This window comes from Schistocerca gregaria, chromosome X, assembly GCF_023897955.1.
Source record: "Schistocerca gregaria isolate iqSchGreg1 chromosome X, iqSchGreg1.2, whole genome shotgun sequence".
Taxonomy (NCBI): Eukaryota; Metazoa; Arthropoda; class Insecta; order Orthoptera; family Acrididae; genus Schistocerca; species Schistocerca gregaria.
This window is the reverse complement of record NC_064931.1, coordinates 327,732,579-327,752,891: the sequence shown is the minus strand read 5'-3', so window position 1 is coordinate 327,752,891 and position 20,313 is coordinate 327,732,579. Positions and strand designations below refer to the sequence as shown.

Sequence of the window (20,313 nt, the reverse complement as noted above, 5' to 3'; positions counted from 1 at the left end):
TGAACAATACTGTGTTTGTGTATGTGGTAATGTTTGTATTGATTCCTGAACATTATGAACTTACTATTATTCTTATTATTTTGTTTATAATTATTAACATTATTAATGTTATTGCTGTTGTTACTGTTCCTACTTCTGCTTGTATGATGTTGTGGTTCCTTTATTCTTCCAATTGTTAATGTTTATTCTGTGAAACTACAGAAGTTCTCTATAGGTTTGCTACTTTCAAATAAATGAAGCAAATGTAGACTGTCAGTACAACATTGATATAAACTCTGAACAGGCCTTTTACATGGCAGAAACATGTTGTCCCATATGACAGTTTCACACTTACTACAGTACAAAACTGGCATGACTAGGGTTCAAACCCAGGACCCTTGATACAAGAAACTAATGCTCTACCAACTTCTCATGGGAGCTCTATACAACAAATGCTCACAGTTACACCTTCCCTGTTCTCTTTAGGGCAGGAGTTACCTACTACTTACTATTTATGCACATTCTCCTGGATGATAGCACAAAGCACAAACTATATCAGAGTTTTGGTTGATGCTCTGTTAATATACAATGTTTTGTACTGATCTGTCTGTCTGACATCTGGAGACTTGGATGTTAGAAGCAGTTGCACTATGTAGTAAACACAGCCTTCTAAATTTCTCACATGTGCAGCATTTGGTATATAGCCATCTCATTCTCACCCCTGCCGGAATAGCACAGTGGTGGGGAAAGCTGGGGTGCTGGGCAAACTTAGCTGCACTTGTGGAGAGTGAGTGCACTCCAAGAACACAAACCTTGGCCAGGCCTGCTTTAGATGATATTACTTTTATAAATGGCTCAAAGACATTGGGGTATGCAACAAAAAACACTACATGCATTTCAAGTTGTTATCATTGTTCCCATGAAACAAAAAAAAGTTGAATTAAAGATCTTGATATAAATCACAGTAAAACATAAACTTTATCAAAAATCAGAAATTACAAAAAGAAAGTTACCTTGGGGTTGTAGAAGCCAAAGACAGGGCAGACAATGAACTTCTGCGCGATACTTGTTCCCAAAGAGTCATTTGCTTGCTGTACAGTTCTGCAATGTGCTGAGGCACTAACTCAGTTCCCCATCCACGGTGCTGTAAAGTGATTTATTACATGTAAGCATACAATATTTTTCTCTTTTTTATGGAGAACAATGTTTTTTTGTTTTATTACAAATGACTAAAGTTCAAGTTCAAAAGATGTATTCAATGCCCAAAAGCTACACATCACTTTCTTCCAGGATATTACAATTTTGATCATTCAACATTTTCAGAACTGAGAAACTCTGCAAAAAATTGTTTTTTCCCCTTGTGTGTACATTCTAAATTTTGATAGTTAAACTTTCTCAATAATGATTCCATACAGCTGTGCAATTTTCAGAGATAATTACATTTTGTTAATTTTATCATTTCCAAATGATCTTGGCATTCCTTTAAACTACATTTCAGTTTATAAGTTAATGCATTAAGTGTCATAAGTATTTGTGTCATCTTCAAGATGAGAGCAGTTATACTTAAAATAGTGATGTTGGCTCAAAGCTTGCAACATTTTACATTTTCTATTAAACATCATTTCATTTTTCTACTCATTTCATATCAGAATCTACCTTTAATGACCTCACTGTGAACAGAATTTTAAACAATAATCTTAATTACTCTTTCCTTACATTGGTTACATTGGTTGTTAGTTTTACAGTGCATCATAATACACTCTATGTGTGTGTGTGTGGGGGGGGGGGGGGTCAATGCACTATGAAGGAATTATCCAAATGAGATGGAAATTGGTAGATGTTATGTACATGTACACAAAAACCAATTATTACAGTTTCAGAAAAATTGGATGATTTATTCAAGAGAAAGAGCTACACAAATTCAACAACTCAATAATGTGTTGGTCCACCTGTGGCCCTTATGCAAGCAGTTATTCAGCTTGACATTGATTAATAGAATAGTTTGATGTTCTCCTGAGAGATTTTGTGCCAATTTCTGTCTAACTGATGAGTAAGATCATCAAAATCCTGAGATGGTTGGAGGGCCATGCCCATAATAATACAATTGTTTGCAATTGGGAAGAGCTTGCCAAAGTAGGGTTTGGCAAGCATGAAGACAAGCAGGAGAAACTCTCACTGTGGGCAGGTGGGCATTTTGCAGAAATGTAAGCCCAGGATGCTTTGCCATGAATGGCAACAACATGGGATATAGAACATTGCCAATGTACCACTGTACTGCAAGGGTGTCATGGATGACAACCAAAAGGGTCCTACTATGAAATGAAATTGCACCACAAACCAGCACTTCTGGCTGTCAGGTCATACAGCAGGCAGCAGTCAAGTTGGTATACCACTACTAATTGGGACATCTCCAGAGAAATCTCCACTGGTCATCGGGGCTCAGTTCAACGTGGTAATCACTAAATACAATTATACTCCAGTCAATGAGACTCCAGGCCAAATGTGCATGACACCAATGCAAATGGGCTAGTTGGTGTACAGAGGTCAACAGTAGTCGGCACAAGGGGCATCGTGAGGTCAGTCTCATTTCTGTGAGACACCTATTAATGGTCCTTATGGTCAATGAAGCACTAGTTGCATGTTAGATCAATGATAATGATGAATCCAGGGCTCTGAGTGCCACTCTGATGATTGCTAAGCTCTCAAGTTCTGCATCTTTCTAGGTCAACTGCTTCTTTCTTCATGCTGTTCTGTGATTGTTCACCCACTCCTACAAACACTGTCAAATAATGGTATCACTCCTACTCACATGTTGAGTGATTCACCAACCACTCCAATCACCCTCTTTGAGCCAACTACACGTCCTCTCTCAAATGCTGACATCTGCATGTATTGTTCATTCACCTGTCTGTGAGACATAGTTACTATCCAACTGAGTACACAAAAAGATATTCACAAAGACTTTATGCACTGGTATTGACATGTCCCCAGTTTACCATACTTGCCAGCTGCACAGTGAAATTGGGTTGCAGCATCACACATTCATCTGTCAGCCTCCAAATTGTATTTTGCATCAATACCTGCATAGATACCCAACAAGGATCCAGTTTCTTAAGTATACACAGTAAGTTGCTGAGTCAGTGTTTTAAATACAAGAATGTAGAACCTATCTAATTATGTTGGCCTATGTGTGCACGAGACCAAGGATGATGAATGCAGTAATAGTAAAATCCATTCAACTCAAAGAAGGTTGGTTATTTTCAGATGAAAAATAGATACATTGTGTGGCTTGTCAACAGCTGTGAGTTGTACTTTCTTCTACTCTCGGAGGATTCATTCTTGATACAGGGATTTCGAAAAGTTATCTGTAAAAAGGCTGATGGGGTTTCATGAATGGAGTGGCACAAAGAAACATTTTAAAGTATGTTTTCTGCTTACAATTGAACACTGTTGGTGTGTAACTTATTAACAAGTAACTATATAATTTTTCCTGCTCTCCTAACAGATTGAAATTACTGGTAATTGTAAGCAGTATTATTACTAGCTGCTGCTGTTAGAATAGCCAATATTCCATATCTATTTTTCTTCAAGAAAATCACATTTAAATTGCCTTTCATCCTGTGTAAATTATAACGTTTGTACACAGATAATTTGTGTGGTTGTCTATAAATATGACATACTAACTGAATTAAATTCACTGCGATGAAATAAATGGAAACAAAGAGGATGAAATCAGAGAATGTGATGACATGAAATGATACTGGTGAAATTCATTCAGAAATACTTAACTTGCAATATATGAATATATCATGTCAAATGAAAATTTTTGCTAGGCCAGGATTTAAATCCAAATATCCTGTTTCTTGTGAGCAGTCACAATAATAAATAAATAAATAAATCATCTCGGAAGCACAAGATCTGGGTTGAAATCCCACTCTGGCACAATTGTTCATCTGTTACATCATATTAAATACAAAACAAGCCACTTTAAATAATTGGGCACATGTCACACATTTCATCCTAGGATCAACTGGCCAATGGAAAATTTTACCAGCAGCCTGGCTGAATGAACTGTAGACTTCAGGCAATTTCACACTCTCACCTGTGAACCACTGGGGCCATCACCAATTTTATTTGTAATTGCTCTATTCAAAAACACACATTATGATTTTTAAAATCCAATTTAATTAATTAACAAAGGTCACTACTATCAATTTTTTATGTAGAGGTCAATTAGAGGTAAAAATGACTGTTCATTTTGTGGTCCTTTTTGTACACCTATCTATTTCCCAATGTTCCCTCTCTTTAGTGAATTTAACTGAACTGAATTTTATTTGATCCTGCAGGATAACACGTGTATAGTAAATGTGCTCCGCGCGAGATTAGCCAAGCAGTCTAAGGCACTGCACTCATGGACTGTGCGGCTGGTCCTGGCGGAGGTTCAAGTCATCCCTCGGGCATGAGTGTGTGTGTGTTTGTCTTTAGGATAATTTAGGTTAAGTAGAGTGTAAGCTTAGGGACTGATGACCTTAGCAGTTAAGTCCCATAGGATTTCACACACATTTGAACATTTTTTTGAGTAAATGTACATGAAATATAGGAAACATCAAAAACAAAAAATTTATTATAAATTACTTACTAAGGAGCAAACATTTTGATGATTATAAAAAAAATATACCCAAATTTAATTTAACAGATACCCTTTAACACAGCACAATTTCTTTTCTGCCAGACACTCTTTGAGTGTCTTTAGAAAGTCAGTGTCAATAGTATCACTACAGATAGCGGCAGCAACAAGAGCACAGACTAGGTGTCGCAGGATGATAGTCAACTGCTTTAAGTGCATAATAGATCACAAGGGTCATCAGCACGCATTATAGCCCTTGATCATTTGATTTTATTAGATTTTTACTGATCCCAGAATGTCTTCTTTTTTCTATTTATTGACTTTCAAGCTATCCTCATTCAGCAATCTCAACAATATGATGTCAGTTACAGCAATACGAATGTAAAGACTATATGACACCCAAGCAGAGAAAATCTCTAACCTGGCCAGGGAATAAACCCAGCCCCCTTTGCTTAGCAAATCCACTTTTTTCACCATGCTGCTACTTAGGAGGACATTCCAAAAATTCTGTTATCTGATGTTACACATGGGTATCAGACAAGCTACAATTACAAACTCTATAAATATAATTAACTCTTAATAAGAAAAACAAATTATGTCTGTAGAACGAAATATATTAGCTAAAAACTTGCAGTATTTAAGAAAACATTAGACTCATAATAACAAAAAACATAATAAAAACATTTAACTCTAATGTTTTAGACTAATAATACATAAAATAACAGTTAAATCTGTAGAATTAACTAAATCAGCTATAAGTAAAGTCATATTGCATGAATAGCTGGGAGGCCCTGAAGGGCTGGTTCAGCCACCTAAGGACATGTTTCCCCTGTCCTTTGCAATTGCAGCCACCTTCCCTTTATGCAGTATGGGAGCTGTGTGTGGAAGTGTATTTGTTAGGTACAGGTGACTGTAATGGGTGCGTGTGTATTGGTGTAGTGTAGTGTCATGTTCGTGTTGGGGCCTACTCCTTTCAAAGAGCACCAAGCAGGCCACTAAGCTTAATGTCCCCATCTGGTGGATGGATGACCATCCAGTGTGTAGCACTCTCTCAAATCATGATGCACTGCAAAGACATTTGGAACTTAATCCAGGACACTGGCACAAAGACTGTTGACCTAGGATGTTACACCACCACCCTTCTTGACTCAGCCTTAAAGGCAAAGAAAAAATTGTCAACAGTGTGTGGCAGACCAAGATGGTCACACCTCCAAGTACTGACAACATCATATGGAGCTTAACTTCAGCAATCTGAAGGAAAATGGTGTATCCATTACAAAACAACCACTGAATAAATCTGCTATGAACTTATGGTATACATGGAAAATATTTAAATAGGTCATTTTAGACTTGCATCCATAAATTCTTCTACTATACAGAAGCAGATCTTCTGTAGTAACATTTATTTTTGCTCTGAATTCTTCTCTATTCAACTTTAAGCTTTTTGCATGAATCGCCTGAGTACAAATGACAGCTCTGTCAATGCATTGCTGTTTCATACTTGTGTATGCAATACTGCTGCCATCTGTATATGTGCATATCACTATCCCATGACTTTTGTTCCCACAGTGTTGTTTTTTTTTATTTTTTATTTTGTGTGTGTGTGTGTGTGTGTGTGTGTGTGTGTGTGTGTGTGTGTGTGTGTGTGTGTGTGTGTGTCTTGTTTTCTCAATTACTTTGTTTTGAATTTCTCAGAAGTTTTTGTGGCTGGCTTTTCAGACACATTAGAAACTCTCAATTGAATTTATAATTCTCATTTTCTTATAAAGTATGATGTGTATAGTAACCACAGCTTCTCAACAAGTTCTTTGGAAGTTGCTCAATAGGTTATTTTAGGAAATATGTAGCAATTTCATTACTGTAAGTGCTGAATTTTAATGAAATCCAGTTGGAGACATTAAAACAAAGACAAACAGTGATGAACCAGAATATTATGATAACTGCACACTGCAAGACTTAATGCTGCTTGGTGGCAGTAAAACAGTGGACATGGTAAATAAAGCATATAAGTGAAACAGAGATGGATGGAGAATCAATCCAGTGATGCTACGGGCCACGAATGAGGAAATTCATTATCATAAGTGACTCTGACAAAGGGGACATTGTTACAGCCCAGCACCTGCAAATGAATATCTTGTATGTGGTTAAGCTGGTCAGTTCTCACATGCTACTATTGTGAGTTTCTCTGAAAAGTAGCTGCACACCGTGAAGCCACAAACAGGTAACAAGGTATTGGATGTCCACACCTCATCACAGAATGTGGAGGTCAGAGGTTTGCCCACTCTGTGAAGCAGAATGGATGACAATCTGTGGCAGTCTGATGAGGGAGTACAATAGCGGTGCAAGCATATGGTTTTCAAAGCATATATTTCAGCACACTGTTGAACATGTAGTTCCATGGTTGACAACTGCTACGTGTTCCTACATTGTACCAATGACATTGTGAGTTACAAGCACAGTGGGCATGGGATGGTTAAGGCTGGACCATGGATCAATGGAAACATAGTGTCTGGTTGGATGAATCACACTGATGACTGGAGTTGCTGATGACAATTTCAGATCACCGTAATTTAAAGATGGGAAATAGTGCAGAAAGTGTTTCATCACCAAATGCTGCACTACAGAAACCAGTGAGCATCCATGCCTTTCAGAGCCACTCCCTTGCTGTGGATTACAGAAGTCATGCCTTGAATGTGTATCTCCACTCATCACACACCATGGATCCTAGAGATTATCACAAGCATGGGACTAGCACTATTGGATGTCAAAAGCCTAGAAAAAAGCTAATCTATCCTGATGAGTCATAGTATACAATAGCATGTACTGATGACAAGTTATCTCTAAATCATAACTCACAGACGTGATGGAACTGAATTACCAACAGGGTACACTTTGGGGACGTACTTTCATGTGAAGATTGTTTTTGTTGAAAGAATGGTTCCCCACAGATATCTGCATACTTTCATTATTCACACATGGAAATGACCCAACAATCCAATTATGTGCATTCAGCTGTTTGGTTCAAATGGTTCAAATAGCTCTATGCACTATAGCACTTAACATCTGAGGTCATCAGTCCCCTAGGCTTAGAACTACTTAAGCCCAACTAACCCAAGGACATCACACACATCCATGCCCAAGGCAGGATTCGAACCTGCGACCTTAGCAGCAGCGCAGCTCCGGACTGAAGTGCCTAGAGCCACTCACCCACAGCGGCTGGCCATCCACCTGTTTGCCTACAGTATTCCATGGAAACCTCATGCCTTCAGCAAGGTGATGCATCACTCGTAACTTAAGTCAGCATAGATTGAGGAACACTCCATGGACTTGAGGGTAGATGGTGGCCTACGTTATCTGATTTCAACGAACATCACTGAGCAAGATGTGCATGTACCTTGGACCCAGCTCAGCTTAATTCCCATGAGATGAGGGAGCGAGATGAGTGGTCATGGATCAGGATTCCTCCCTGATACTTTGTGTCTCGTGGAAACCAAACTATGCTATGATGCATGCTCCTGTATCATGGCAAAAGAATATTCTACACATTGTTAAATATATATCTGTCTCACACATTCTGTCTGTGTGTGTGTGTGTGTGTGTGTGTGTGTGTGTGTGAGAGAGAGAGAGAGAGAGAGAGAGAGAGACAGAGACAGAGAGAGAGAGAGAGAGAGAGAGAGAGAGAGAGAGAGAGAGAGAGAGAGACAGACAGACAGACAGACAGAGAGAGACAGAGAGTTGCAAGTGTGGGCACCTCCAACAGCCAACGCTGGAATCACCAATGCAAATGAAGCCATCAGTTACAGTTTCTAGAAACTTACAACACATGCACATTGTTACAATGTTCTAGTGACTGATACTGACAAGAAGTAGGGTGCGAAAGCTGGTAGAAAAGGGAAATGACTATTGATAGCAGCATCTTAAAAATAAATAGACATTACAGCTGGAGTGGACTGTCAATTGTGTAAAAGACCCATGAACACAGCAACTGGCTGCAGTTACTATAGTAAAATCATGGGCATACTCCTTTGTGGGGGTGGGGATTAGGGAGGCAGCTGTCATCTCTCTCTCCATAGGAAAAAAACTGTTACTGTAAATCAAACGTTCAAATCATGACCCACTTCTATAATAATTGATTCCTAATGGCAAAGCATCTAGAACACAGTTTTGAATGTTTGCTGGCATTAATATTGTCATATGTTACATCAGCAAGATCACTTCCAACAAAATCTCAAATGTCTATCGTGTTTCTTATTACTTGCATACATATTTTACTTAGTGACACTAATAAAGTCATTCATGTCAGTAACAATTTAATGCAGTCCTTGACATCTACTTACAGACAGGTTGACGATCAAGGGATATATTTTATTTATGTCTTTCTGTAGTATGACTTTCCACAGGGGCCAATGTGGGCAGCACAAATGAATCAGCAGACACACAGATATGGAAATATGTCTGCCCCTGTGGTGTTTTCATGTGTCCCTTTCCTCTAGTGGCATTTGACAAATGTTTGATCTTGTGAGCAAACCTCATTTGACATCCTACAGGCAGCTGCGCAGGTTGGATACATGTGGCCCTTGCTGATGATATGGGCTCCCAGCATGTTGACTGCATATCTATAATATACTATCTGTTGTATAAAACTGGTCTTCTGTGTTCTTGGTCAGTCTTGTCTTTTTGGTAATTTAGTTTCAATTTTTGCTTATTATTTGATGTAACAAGAGGCTGTGAAATGACTCATTATTTTTCTAAAAAAAGTCTCTTTTATAAGAGAATACTGAAAGATATATTGAGGATGTTGCAAAGGCTGAGTCACTAGTAGCAGTTTCTTACAAGTATGATTTTGTGCTTTGAGGAGATGGGAGCATTTCATATTATCTGAAGACAGCATCTGCTGTTGTTTTCACAATAAACTAGTCTGTAATAAAAAAATCTAACAATTCCATAAAGAAGCATTTCAAGTAACAGAATATACCTAAGCAGAATATATAGGGAAAAAGAAATAAAAACAGTCTAATTTGCAGAAGAGCAGCAGTTTTACCTCAACACTCATTGCAGCAGTTTTATTTCAACAATATCTTATTCTTATTATGTACACAGGTAGAGGAAAAGTTACTTCTAAAAACAAAATACCACGTTTCACTGAGAGCAAAACTTTATGAAGAAAATTAACACTAGGCATGCACATAATGTAAACTGTGTCAGGAAAATGTTTTTTACCTTGTACTCTCCAGCCTTTTTTCGTAGTTCAAGAACTTCACAATACCATGAGTCACTATGGGGCATATCAGATAGTAAAAGCTGTTGTGAAGAAGGATCTGCATGTTTCTTTTTGAAGAATTTTCCTTCTACATAATCATAATGAGAAAATGGCTGGAACTTTTTCTTGTATTCTGTTTTATATTCTTTCCTAATGAACAGAGAAAGGTTTAATTTCAGTAAAATACACACATACTGGTGGAAAATATATGCAAATATTCAATGTTATTACTGAGGAAATCAGACACTGTTCTTTACCTATGTAACATATGAATTATGATTTCTGAAAGCCCTTCTTTCCCATATTTTTAAAGTTGATTTACTTTTTCCTGTTTAAAATGGCATTTCCCTTCCCACAGTTTCAAAAGAAAAACATATAAGCACTTGAAGATAAACTGATATTTATCACACAGGGAATACGTTGAGCAGTAGAGAAGGCATTCTACAGGGCAACAGGGTGAGTTGAATATATTGTTAATGCAAAGAGGCTTCCTATAGGAGAGAAAGTAAGATACCTATTATCAGAAAAACCAACCAATGATATGATTAACATACCACTAATATCAACTGGAGAAATATCATTCATGTTGTATTACTTGAGTGTTAGGATGGTTTCTCCCAGCAACTCAAACCCTTCAAACCAAGAAAAGACATAAACTATACAGAGGTATAGACACTGATGTCAGATTTTTATTTCATTGAATACACATTTAAGTTGGTCTAAAGTTATTGCTTGCAACTTCTCTTTGTCTGAAGTGACGTGGACTGCACACTTTGATATTTATTTTGCTGTTGTCTTGCCCTGTACGTAAAGCTCATACCTGGAGCTATAGAATCCTTAATATTGTAGTGACCTCAGTATTGACAAATCAGATGTCAACAAACAAAAGACGGATTGCATGCGAAACTTCCCTATATTGTAATCTTTGCACTTTCTCACTGATCACATGCTTTTGCTTGTTGTAAGAAGTTTTCATATTGTGTAAAGTAAAGTGAAATAATTATGCATATTCAGACAACATATCTACATAATCATTGTAGTGTCTGTTTACTTTGTGTCCACAAAAATCCTACAGTGATGACTATGCAAAGGAGCACAGGAAATTAATAACCTCAAAGGTGGCAGAAATGTCAGGCAGGAGAATACACATCAAGAAACACATATGGTACAGCATTCCGAGGCAAGTACACAAACCAATCATCATCCCATGCTACCTATGATGTCACCACAAGGTAGGATCTCCAGCCATGTTAAACAGCCTCCATTCTGGCCAAAGAGACCAGAGTTATGGTTCAATCAGGTAGAAAACATTTTCAATGAGCAAGGCATCAGGAATGATATGGAACAATTTCACTGTGTCATTGCTCACTTGAATTAAATTCAGATAGTCTAAGCAGAGGAAGCATTGTGAACTCATAGTAATATTCCTTTTTTAAAAAAAAATGCCTTATCAAGCAAAGCATTTCAAGTCAATGCCTGCAATATGGCTTCAGAGATTACTTACAGACAAGAAATTGGGAAACAGAGCATCCAAGCAACTATTCCAAGGGTTTAGGTCAGTGGTGAGAGTGCATTTGTTATCAGAAAATTCCTTACAAATGTTGTGGTTCACACAGCTCCCTACAACCTACAAACATTTGGATTGTTTTGGCAGTAGACATGGAGTTGCCACTTAACATTGTAGCAGATAATGTAGAAGCCTTAGTAAGTTGTTTCCAGTACAAAGTCCACAGTGTGGAAGCAAAATACAACAGGGCGAAAGGCACCAAACCACACATACTAGGAGTGGAGCGACCTGATAGCCCAGACCAACTGTCTATGAGCATGAAAGAGTTGAGTGCCTTAATATTGGCACTTAAAAACATTCAACACACTGATGACATGAGACAGTGGCATAATGCATCCTTTCCTCATGATCAGGATGATGAGAGATGTTTTGAGAAATTCAGATGGTGCCAGTATTGCCAATGATTCAGAACCAAAGCTCAAAAATGTGTAGATCCTGCAGTCACCCGAATGCCTCTGACAGCCACTAAAGGGCACCAGTGGCTGTCACTCTCTTTTAAATACACTCCTGGAAATTGAAATAAGGACACCGTGAATTCATTGTCCCAGGAAGGGGAAACTTTATTGACACATTCCTGGGGTCAGATACATAACATGATCATACTGACAGAACCACAGGCACATAGACACAGGCAACAGAGCATGCACAATGTCGGCACTAGTACAGTGTATATCCACCTTTCGCAGCAATGCAGGCTGCTATTCTCCCATGGAGACGATCGTAGAGATGCTGGATGTAGTCCTGTGGAACGGCTTGCCATGCCATTTCCACCTGGCGCCTCAGTTGGACCAGCATTCATGCTGGACGTGCAGACCGCATGAGACGACGCTTCATCCAGTCCCAAACATGCTCAATGGGGGACAGATCCGGAGATCTTGCTGGCCAGGGTAGTTGACTTACACCTTCTAGAGCATGTTGAGTGGCACAGGATACATGTGGACGTGCATTGTCCTGTTGGAACAGCAAGTTCCCTTGCCGGTCTAGGAATGGTAGAACGATGGGTTCGATGATGGTTTGGATGTACCGTGCACTATTCAGTGTCCCCTCAACGATCACCACAGGTGTACGGCCAGTGTAGGAGATCGCTCCCCACACCATGATGCTGGGTGTTGGCCCTGTGTGCCTCGGTCTTATGCAGTCCTGAGTGTGGCGCTCATCTGCACGGCGCCAAACACGCATATGACCATCATTGGCACCAAGGCAGAAGCAACTCTCATCGCTGAAGACGACACGTCTCCATTTGTCCCTCCATTCACGCCTGTCGCGACACCACTGGAGGCGGGCTGCACGATGTTGGGGCGTGAGCGGAAGACGGCCTAACGGTGTGCGGGACCGTAGCCCAGCTTCATGGAGACGGTTGCAAATGGTCCTCGCCGATACCCCAGGAGCAACAGTATCCCTAATTTGCTGGGAAGTGGCGGTGCGGTCCCCTACGGCACTGCGTAGGATCCTACGGTCTTGGCGTGCATCCATGCGTCGCTGCGGCCCGGTCCCCAGTCGACGGGCACGTGCACCTTCCGCCGACCACTGGCGACAACATCGATGTACTGTGGAGACCTCACACCCCACGTGTTGAGCAATTCGGTGGTACGTCCACCCGGCCTGCCGCATGCCCAAAATACGCCCTCGCTCAAAGTCCGTCAACTGCACATACGGTTCACGTCCACGCTGTCGCGGCATGCTACCAGTGTTAAAGACTGCGATGGAGCTCCGTATGCCACGGCAAACTGGCTGACACTGACGCCGGCGGTGCACAAATGCTGCGCAGCTAGCGCCATTCGACGGCCAACACCGTGGTTCCTGGTGTGTCTGCTGTGCCGTGCGTGTGATCATTGCTTGTACAGCCCTCTCGCAGTGTCCGGAGCAAGTATGGTGGGTCTGACACACCGGTGTCAATGTGATCTTCTTTCCATTTCCAGGAGTGTAGTTTCTGTACCCACTATCCTCCTCCTGTGGCTACCACATTGGGAATTCTTGAGACATATGCTTCCGTTAACTCCCGTGGAGTGCAACCACTTGCACCACGCAAGAAGATGTCTGCAAACAACTAGTCACAACAAATTCCCCACAATGCTACTGTTTGACAGACCCAGTGGTACAACATGCAAAACATTGAATGAATGGGACATGAGTGGCTCTGGTTTTGACCGCAATGGTCAGCTCAAATCCATTTCACACAACGTGGTGACAAGTGTGACAAAATTCTCCTCAGGCAGAATAATGTTAACATTCAGAAGGCACAGACCACTACCATCCCAGATTCTGATACAATAGCCACAGATGGAGTTAAAACACTAATAAGCACAAGACACCATTGTTAAGGCTTTCATGGCTACTTGTTGACATTTGTTAATGTTTGGTTTCTGTCTCTGATTCTTTGGCCAACGGTTGTTTGATGATGTACGAGTGACTGGCATTGTCAAAGCTTCACCCTCCATTGTTGGTGGTGGACTGTTCATCATTAAACAAATGTTGGCCAAAGATCCTGAGACAGAAACCAACAGGCAGTTTGTCAACAAGACGCCACTGATAAACCTTTCATTCAAACATTTAGTAGGAAGCAGTTCAATTTGGCCCTCAGTTTGGACAGTAAGTTCCAGTGGACCTTCATAGTCGTGAACATTACTGAACCTATAATACGGGTGGATTACCTTCAACAGTTTCTATTAGCAGCAGATCTCCACAACAAGAAACTACTTTCATTAGCAACAGTAGAATCAACACAGTGTGACCCAAACTTGGATAGCATCATTGAAAAGTTTCTACAGATTAAGACAGTAGACAAGGCAATTCTGTTATTGCCTGGACCACTGGTGGTGGCCAAGCTGTGCTGTATAACACACACAAAATTTGTGGCTGCAAAATAATACATTAATAAGCTGATCCAAGGGGGTGCAATGGCACCTTTGGAGAGTCAGTGGGGATCACCACTATACATGGTGATCAAGCAGAACAGCACAAGGTGTTTGTGCAGCAACTACAGAGCTCTGAACACCAGAACTGTGGCAGGCAGGTATCATATTCCCCATGTGTTGGATTTTAATAATGCTAGTGTGAAATCTCAAATTTTCAGTTCATTGATTGTGTAAAGGCCTATTCAAAAATACACCGGGATATACAAAAAAAGACAGCCATCACTACCCCAATCAGTCTGCTGAGTACCAGTACATGCCATATAGTCTGAAAAATGCAGCGCAAATGGCAGAGTTTTATTCACCATGTTCTCAGAGGCACTGATTATATGTGTTGTTATGTGGACAATATTGTAGTGTTTTCAGAGTTACTAGAGCAGCACAAAAATGATCTCAGACAGATTTTCCAGTTCATATGCAGACACCAGGTTGCCATCAATAAACACAAATGCATCTTGGGAAAAAGCAATGTGAACTTCCTCAGTTTTAAGGCATCAGCAGACGCCATAGTTCCAATGCTTGAGAGGGTAGGAAACACTCACGAAGTGCTGATACTGAAGATGTACAAAGATCTGTGGTACTGCCTCAGAATGATTAGTTATTAGAGAAGGCAGCTACCAAAAGCAGCAGAACCACAGGCATCTGCAGGAAAATATACCAAAGGAAAATATGTGAGGAAAGTGAGGTATGGTCAAGAGCAACTAATGGCATTTAACTCAGTTAAGGACTATGTAACTCAGGCAGTGCTCCTCACACACCAATGGCATTAAAGGGGGACATCAGCCAGGTAGTGGTAGCTTGCAGCAACTTGTACATGGGGCCTAGCATTTTTCTTGCAAATGATTACAGCAACACAGCAAAAATTGAGTGTGATAGAAAGGAATAGTATGCTATATTATCTGCAATACAACATATCCAATCTGCAATACAACATATCCACAACTTGGAGGAAGGAAACACTGCACTGCCCACATGGACCATGCTCCACTTACTGCGTTCTTTATAAAGTCTCTACCCATGGCTCACTAATACAATGTGGACAAGTGGACCACATTTCTCAGTTCATTATGGACATAAATTACATCAGCAGCTGTAGAAATGTCATACTGAGTTTTTCTCATGTTGTTGTGTAAATATGAGGGCAATTCCAGGGTATAGCATTGCAGAACAACAACAGAATGACAATGACCTATGTTTTATGCTTGAGTAGCAGCAGAGGCCACAGTTCCAATGCTTAGTTATTACGGAAGGCACAAACTGAAAGTAGCATAACTGTGGGCACATCTGTAACAGATACATTTGCCCAAACTGCAAGCTTCATTGTAGTGTGGCATATAGCACAACCTACAGCACACTTTTATACCCATAAACTTCTGATGCCAAGTTTTTGTGATAAGGTGAAGTCAAGCTGATAACACAAAGGATGTTTGTTTGGGGAATAAAAAAAGACTGCTGAAAATGGGTTAAAGCTTATGCCAGATGCCAACAATGCAAGATTGGCAGGTACTTATCAGCACCCCTCAGCACTGTAACCACACTTATGGTGCACTTCATGTATGTTGATGTTGACCTGGTGGGACCCTTGCCATGTACAGGACAGTGTAGTTACTTATTAGCAGTGGTTGACAAATTTACATGCTGGCATGAGGCAAGATCACTGATATGGCTGTAGAAACAGTAGAGCTTTTGTAAATGGCTAGATTTCAAAATTCTGGGTACTTCAGACAATAACAACAGACTACAGAAGACAGTTCGAATCATTACTGTTCCACAAGGTCCAACAACTATGTGGCTGCTCATATGTTAAAACCACAAGCTCCCATCCCACTAGGAATGAGATGCTACAGAGATCCCACACGACCTTGAAAGTGGCCATTATGGCCAGAGAGAGTAATGGATGGAGATGTAACCCCTTGTGCTACTGGTGTTATGGACGATGGTGAAACAAGAGCTGGGCTACACCACACCTCAACTAGTGTTCTGAGAGCACCTGAGACTTCCAGCTAAAATCATCTCTACAAGATCAAGACTTCTGTCTGCTGAGGAATTAAGGAAGCCACAACAGAATTTGTACAGCTTCTTCAAAGAAGCATGGCCCAAATTCAACCTTCAGCACCAGAAACTCATGAAACTATCTTTGTCCAGAAAGACCTACACAAGGCCCCACATATTTGGCTGAGGAATGATTCAGTACAACCATCATTAAGACCTCCTTACACAGGACTATTTAAATTCATTCAACATGGAGCAAACACAATCAAGATATCATGGAATGATAGGGAAGAAATGGCTCCATCGAAGGACTCAAGCCAGCCCACATGGAGGAGGACTCCACGGATCAGAGGCCACTGGTTAGACATCCTACTCCATCAGGCTCTAACTTCAGCCTGTCTCCATCAGTTCAAATAATAGGGCCATGGTGTAAGACTGACTGGCACACAAGTATCACTAACTACAATCACAGCTTCCTGACATCCCCAGTGCCCCAGGATTCAGAAAGAGAGTGTGTGAGAGGGCGGGGGTATTGGAGGGGGGGGGGGGGGGGGACAGCTAGTATAGTGACCTCTGGATCAACAGATCAGTTCTGAACAAACAACAGACAAATGGTGCGTGACATTTTCTAGGTTGTTTTCTTTGTACTGTCTTGTTGGTCCCGTGATTCTACTTGGAGGGAGAGAGGGGGAGGGGGGGGGGGGGGGGGGAGGTGTAATAAGTTTTCATATGGTGTAAAGTAAACTAAAATAAGTGTGTATATTCAGAGAACATGTCTACATAATCACTGTAGTATCTGCTTACTTTGTGACAAGATAAATCCTACAATGTCTTTCAAAATGGCATAGTCAGTCTTGATGGTATTGGTTTATTTTTTTAGCCTTTCATTATTGTATTTATCATATTTTTTAGAGACATTTACTTACTTCTTTAACTGCTCCCAAACATTACATGAATGAGCTTAGCTTATAGCATTTAACATATAATTGTTACATGCACACATTAATACCACAACATTTAAAATACACACTTAAAGTTAATAAAAAAAACTAGTAGCACAATATCAGATTTTATCCACCCCCAAAACACCATTATTCAATTTTGGGCCATGTGAACACACAGCTATGAGCCATCTCTTGAAATCCCTCTGCAAAATTTTGCCCACTAACTTCTGACCTCACTTGGTAAGGAGTCATGACACAGCTCCTTTGATATACTGACTGTTTTCCATTAGTCTCAGTCTTCTCCAGTCTAAGTGGAAATCTTCCTTTCTCCTTGCATTATAACCATTAATTTTTAAATGCCTGCTGGTAACTTTGCTGTCCTCTATCACTATTGTAATTTTTTGGAACATATAATAATAATTCCACATGGTTCAATGGTCTGTTGCAAGTCTTCAAATTGGATGTCATTTCAGGGACTTAGTTGTCTATAACCTACTCCAGTAATCATACCATGAAAGAGGACCTACTGTTTAATGTGGAATCTAAACTGTGTGTCATCTCTGGTGAGTCTTCACATCACTGAGAGGCGAAAGTTAGGTTAAAGGAACACTGCAAAATTTCTGTGGTTTGAATGGGATTAAATCCCACACCCTCTCATTTTTCAGGCATACACTTTATCACTAGACTGCAAGGTAGAAAAGAGCTCACAAGTTAACAATATGCCTTCCTTCATGTTTTTGAATTCGGATATGGTGCTAGCCTCTTCAAAGTGCATAGACTAGATGTTAGCTTATTACTCTTGATGTTTCCAGTTTCCAGTTCAGTTTCTTATTTATTAAATGCCCAAAAACTTATAAGGAGAACTTGTGTTGTTCAGCACATTTTATTCATTTGATTCACCTGGCTGAAAGCGCATTACTTTGAGTTCTGGGAATTTAAGCCTCAAATTTTCATTTTAAAAAGCATTTTCTGTTTTCTCTATAAATTTATGAACTTTGTTATGTAGATAACCTGCACCTCTTGCCCAGCTAAGACCAGCTATGTCACTGGCATACCTGCAGACGAGTGGTTTATCTTCAGGACTTGGAAGGTCATATATACATTACTTTACAAAAAGAAATGGTTCCAATATCAAGTCCTGTGGCACACCAAATTTTATAATTATCATTCTGGACATTTTTCTGTCTATGATATGACAACTCTCATACAAGATTTTAGTGCATTGTCACCTGTTCATGAAATATAACTAGTACTGTCAAGCTTTCCGCTGATAGTACGATTTGCATGTTTCAACAAAAGTGTATCATGGTGTACTCCACCAGAAGCTTTGGAAATATCTAAAATGATTCCTATAAGTAGCTTATTTTCATCCATTTTTTAGAGCCACATGTACAAACTTCACTGCTTCTGACATGGTGCTCTGCTCTCTTCTGAAAACTTGTTGAGAATCCCCTGATTTATTCTTACTGTTATAATGAACCAGCATATGTTTTAGTATTTTTTTCCAATAAAGTAAATTAGAACAATAGGTCCATAATTTTGGAGAACTTGCATATCTCCACATTTAAACAAAGTCTTGGAAGTTGTCAGTTACAAGTTCCTGGGAAATATAAGCACCCGGAAAACACAGTTTATTGAAAGAATCAGTTGTATAAATAATTCCTGTTTACATTTTTTCTAATAATAATAGAGAATTTTGTCGCAACCTTCTGAAATTTTTAATTTTTAGGCTATTTATCAGCTGAACAACACCCACACAATTGTAATTTGTTCCTCAGTTCTGTTTTCATGGACCCATCAGTATTCTGCTACATAATCTGACCTTTCTATCTGTAAGTTGATATTATGAGCTATTGGTCCCTTAATTTCTCTGTGAAACATATGCATGCTTTCTGTATTGCTCTTTATGTAGTGGTACATTTAAATTTGTCTGTCTATGCGATCTAGACATGTTTGACATTTTCCCACTCATCTAATGTTAAACATTTCACATAGATATTTTTTGTTGTTGAGATTTACTTTCCTTAAGGTATAACCATTTATAGTGTCTACTAAGATAATGTTTTCAAAATCAGTAATTATGTGATCTGTAGCCTCAGCAGTTGTATGATCTATTCTATTTGGGATAAGTGCAAGCAGATCTTTGAATCCATAGAATAGAATGCAGTCTATTTATTCTCCAGGGCATTAATAACGGCAATAAGAATGAATGTTTATGTCACCAAGAATTAAGAGATTAATATTATGTCTATTAAATGTTAATTTATATATAACTGAATCAAAAAATTTCATTTAGAACACAAAATTTGCCATAAGGGATCTATATATGCCTACAATAAAAAAAGTCAGTCTGAGGGAAAACTACTTAACTATTACTATATCAGTGTGTTCATCTTCGCAAAATTAGGTTATCCATGACTGTTTTTTGAAAGGGATCATGAAAATTTTACTTTCAGTGTAAAGCTACTCCACCATTTTTGCTTTTAGGGCAACAATAAGATGCAGTTAAATTATAATTTTCCTGTTTATGATTCTGGACATTATTTAATTTTTTGGTTTTAGTATTCACTACTATGTGTGGGCCTATATCTAAAATAAATCATTCAAAAGCATCAATTTACACCATCTAAATTATAATGTAAAAGTGGTTTTTCCTCTTCGAAGCATATATCTTCAAACAGTTCATTCATATGTGTAACTTCTTGTTTAACAGTACTGTAGCCCTTACTTATCTCAGAAGAACCTGGCATTGGATCAGTTGTACTACATTACATCTTGTGTGTAGCACTTTAGCAATTACTTCTGAAATATGTTTATCTACTACCCTTCACAACTCAATTAATAGGTTACATTTTTGGAGCCCTATAATTGTCTCCCTTTGTCACACAGAATTTTAAAATTTAGATCAAAGGGCCTAAAAAGTATCCTCAGCAATAGTACAAAAGCATGGTACCCTGTAACGTCACCATCGGGTTCAGCAACACTTCAAACAGCTAGGTGTCAACATACGTGAAAAAAAGGTCAGAGCTCAA

At 39.4% G+C, this 20,313-nt stretch overlaps 1 protein-coding gene across 1 annotated transcript in view; it reads right to left on the bottom strand.

Annotated features, from left to right (window-relative positions):
• The window catches only part of LOC126298052 (misshapen-like kinase 1), a 1,491,768-nt gene that overhangs the window by 214,724 nt on the left and 1,256,731 nt on the right, over positions 1-20,313 (bottom strand). The window contains exons 9-10 of the mRNA XM_049989371.1: positions 9,827-10,016; positions 993-1,123 (exon numbers count right to left, since the gene is read on the bottom strand). Coding sequence (XP_049845328.1) covers positions 993-1,123; positions 9,827-10,016 — 321 coding nt within the window. The remainder of the gene's footprint in view (positions 1-992; positions 1,124-9,826; positions 10,017-20,313) is intronic.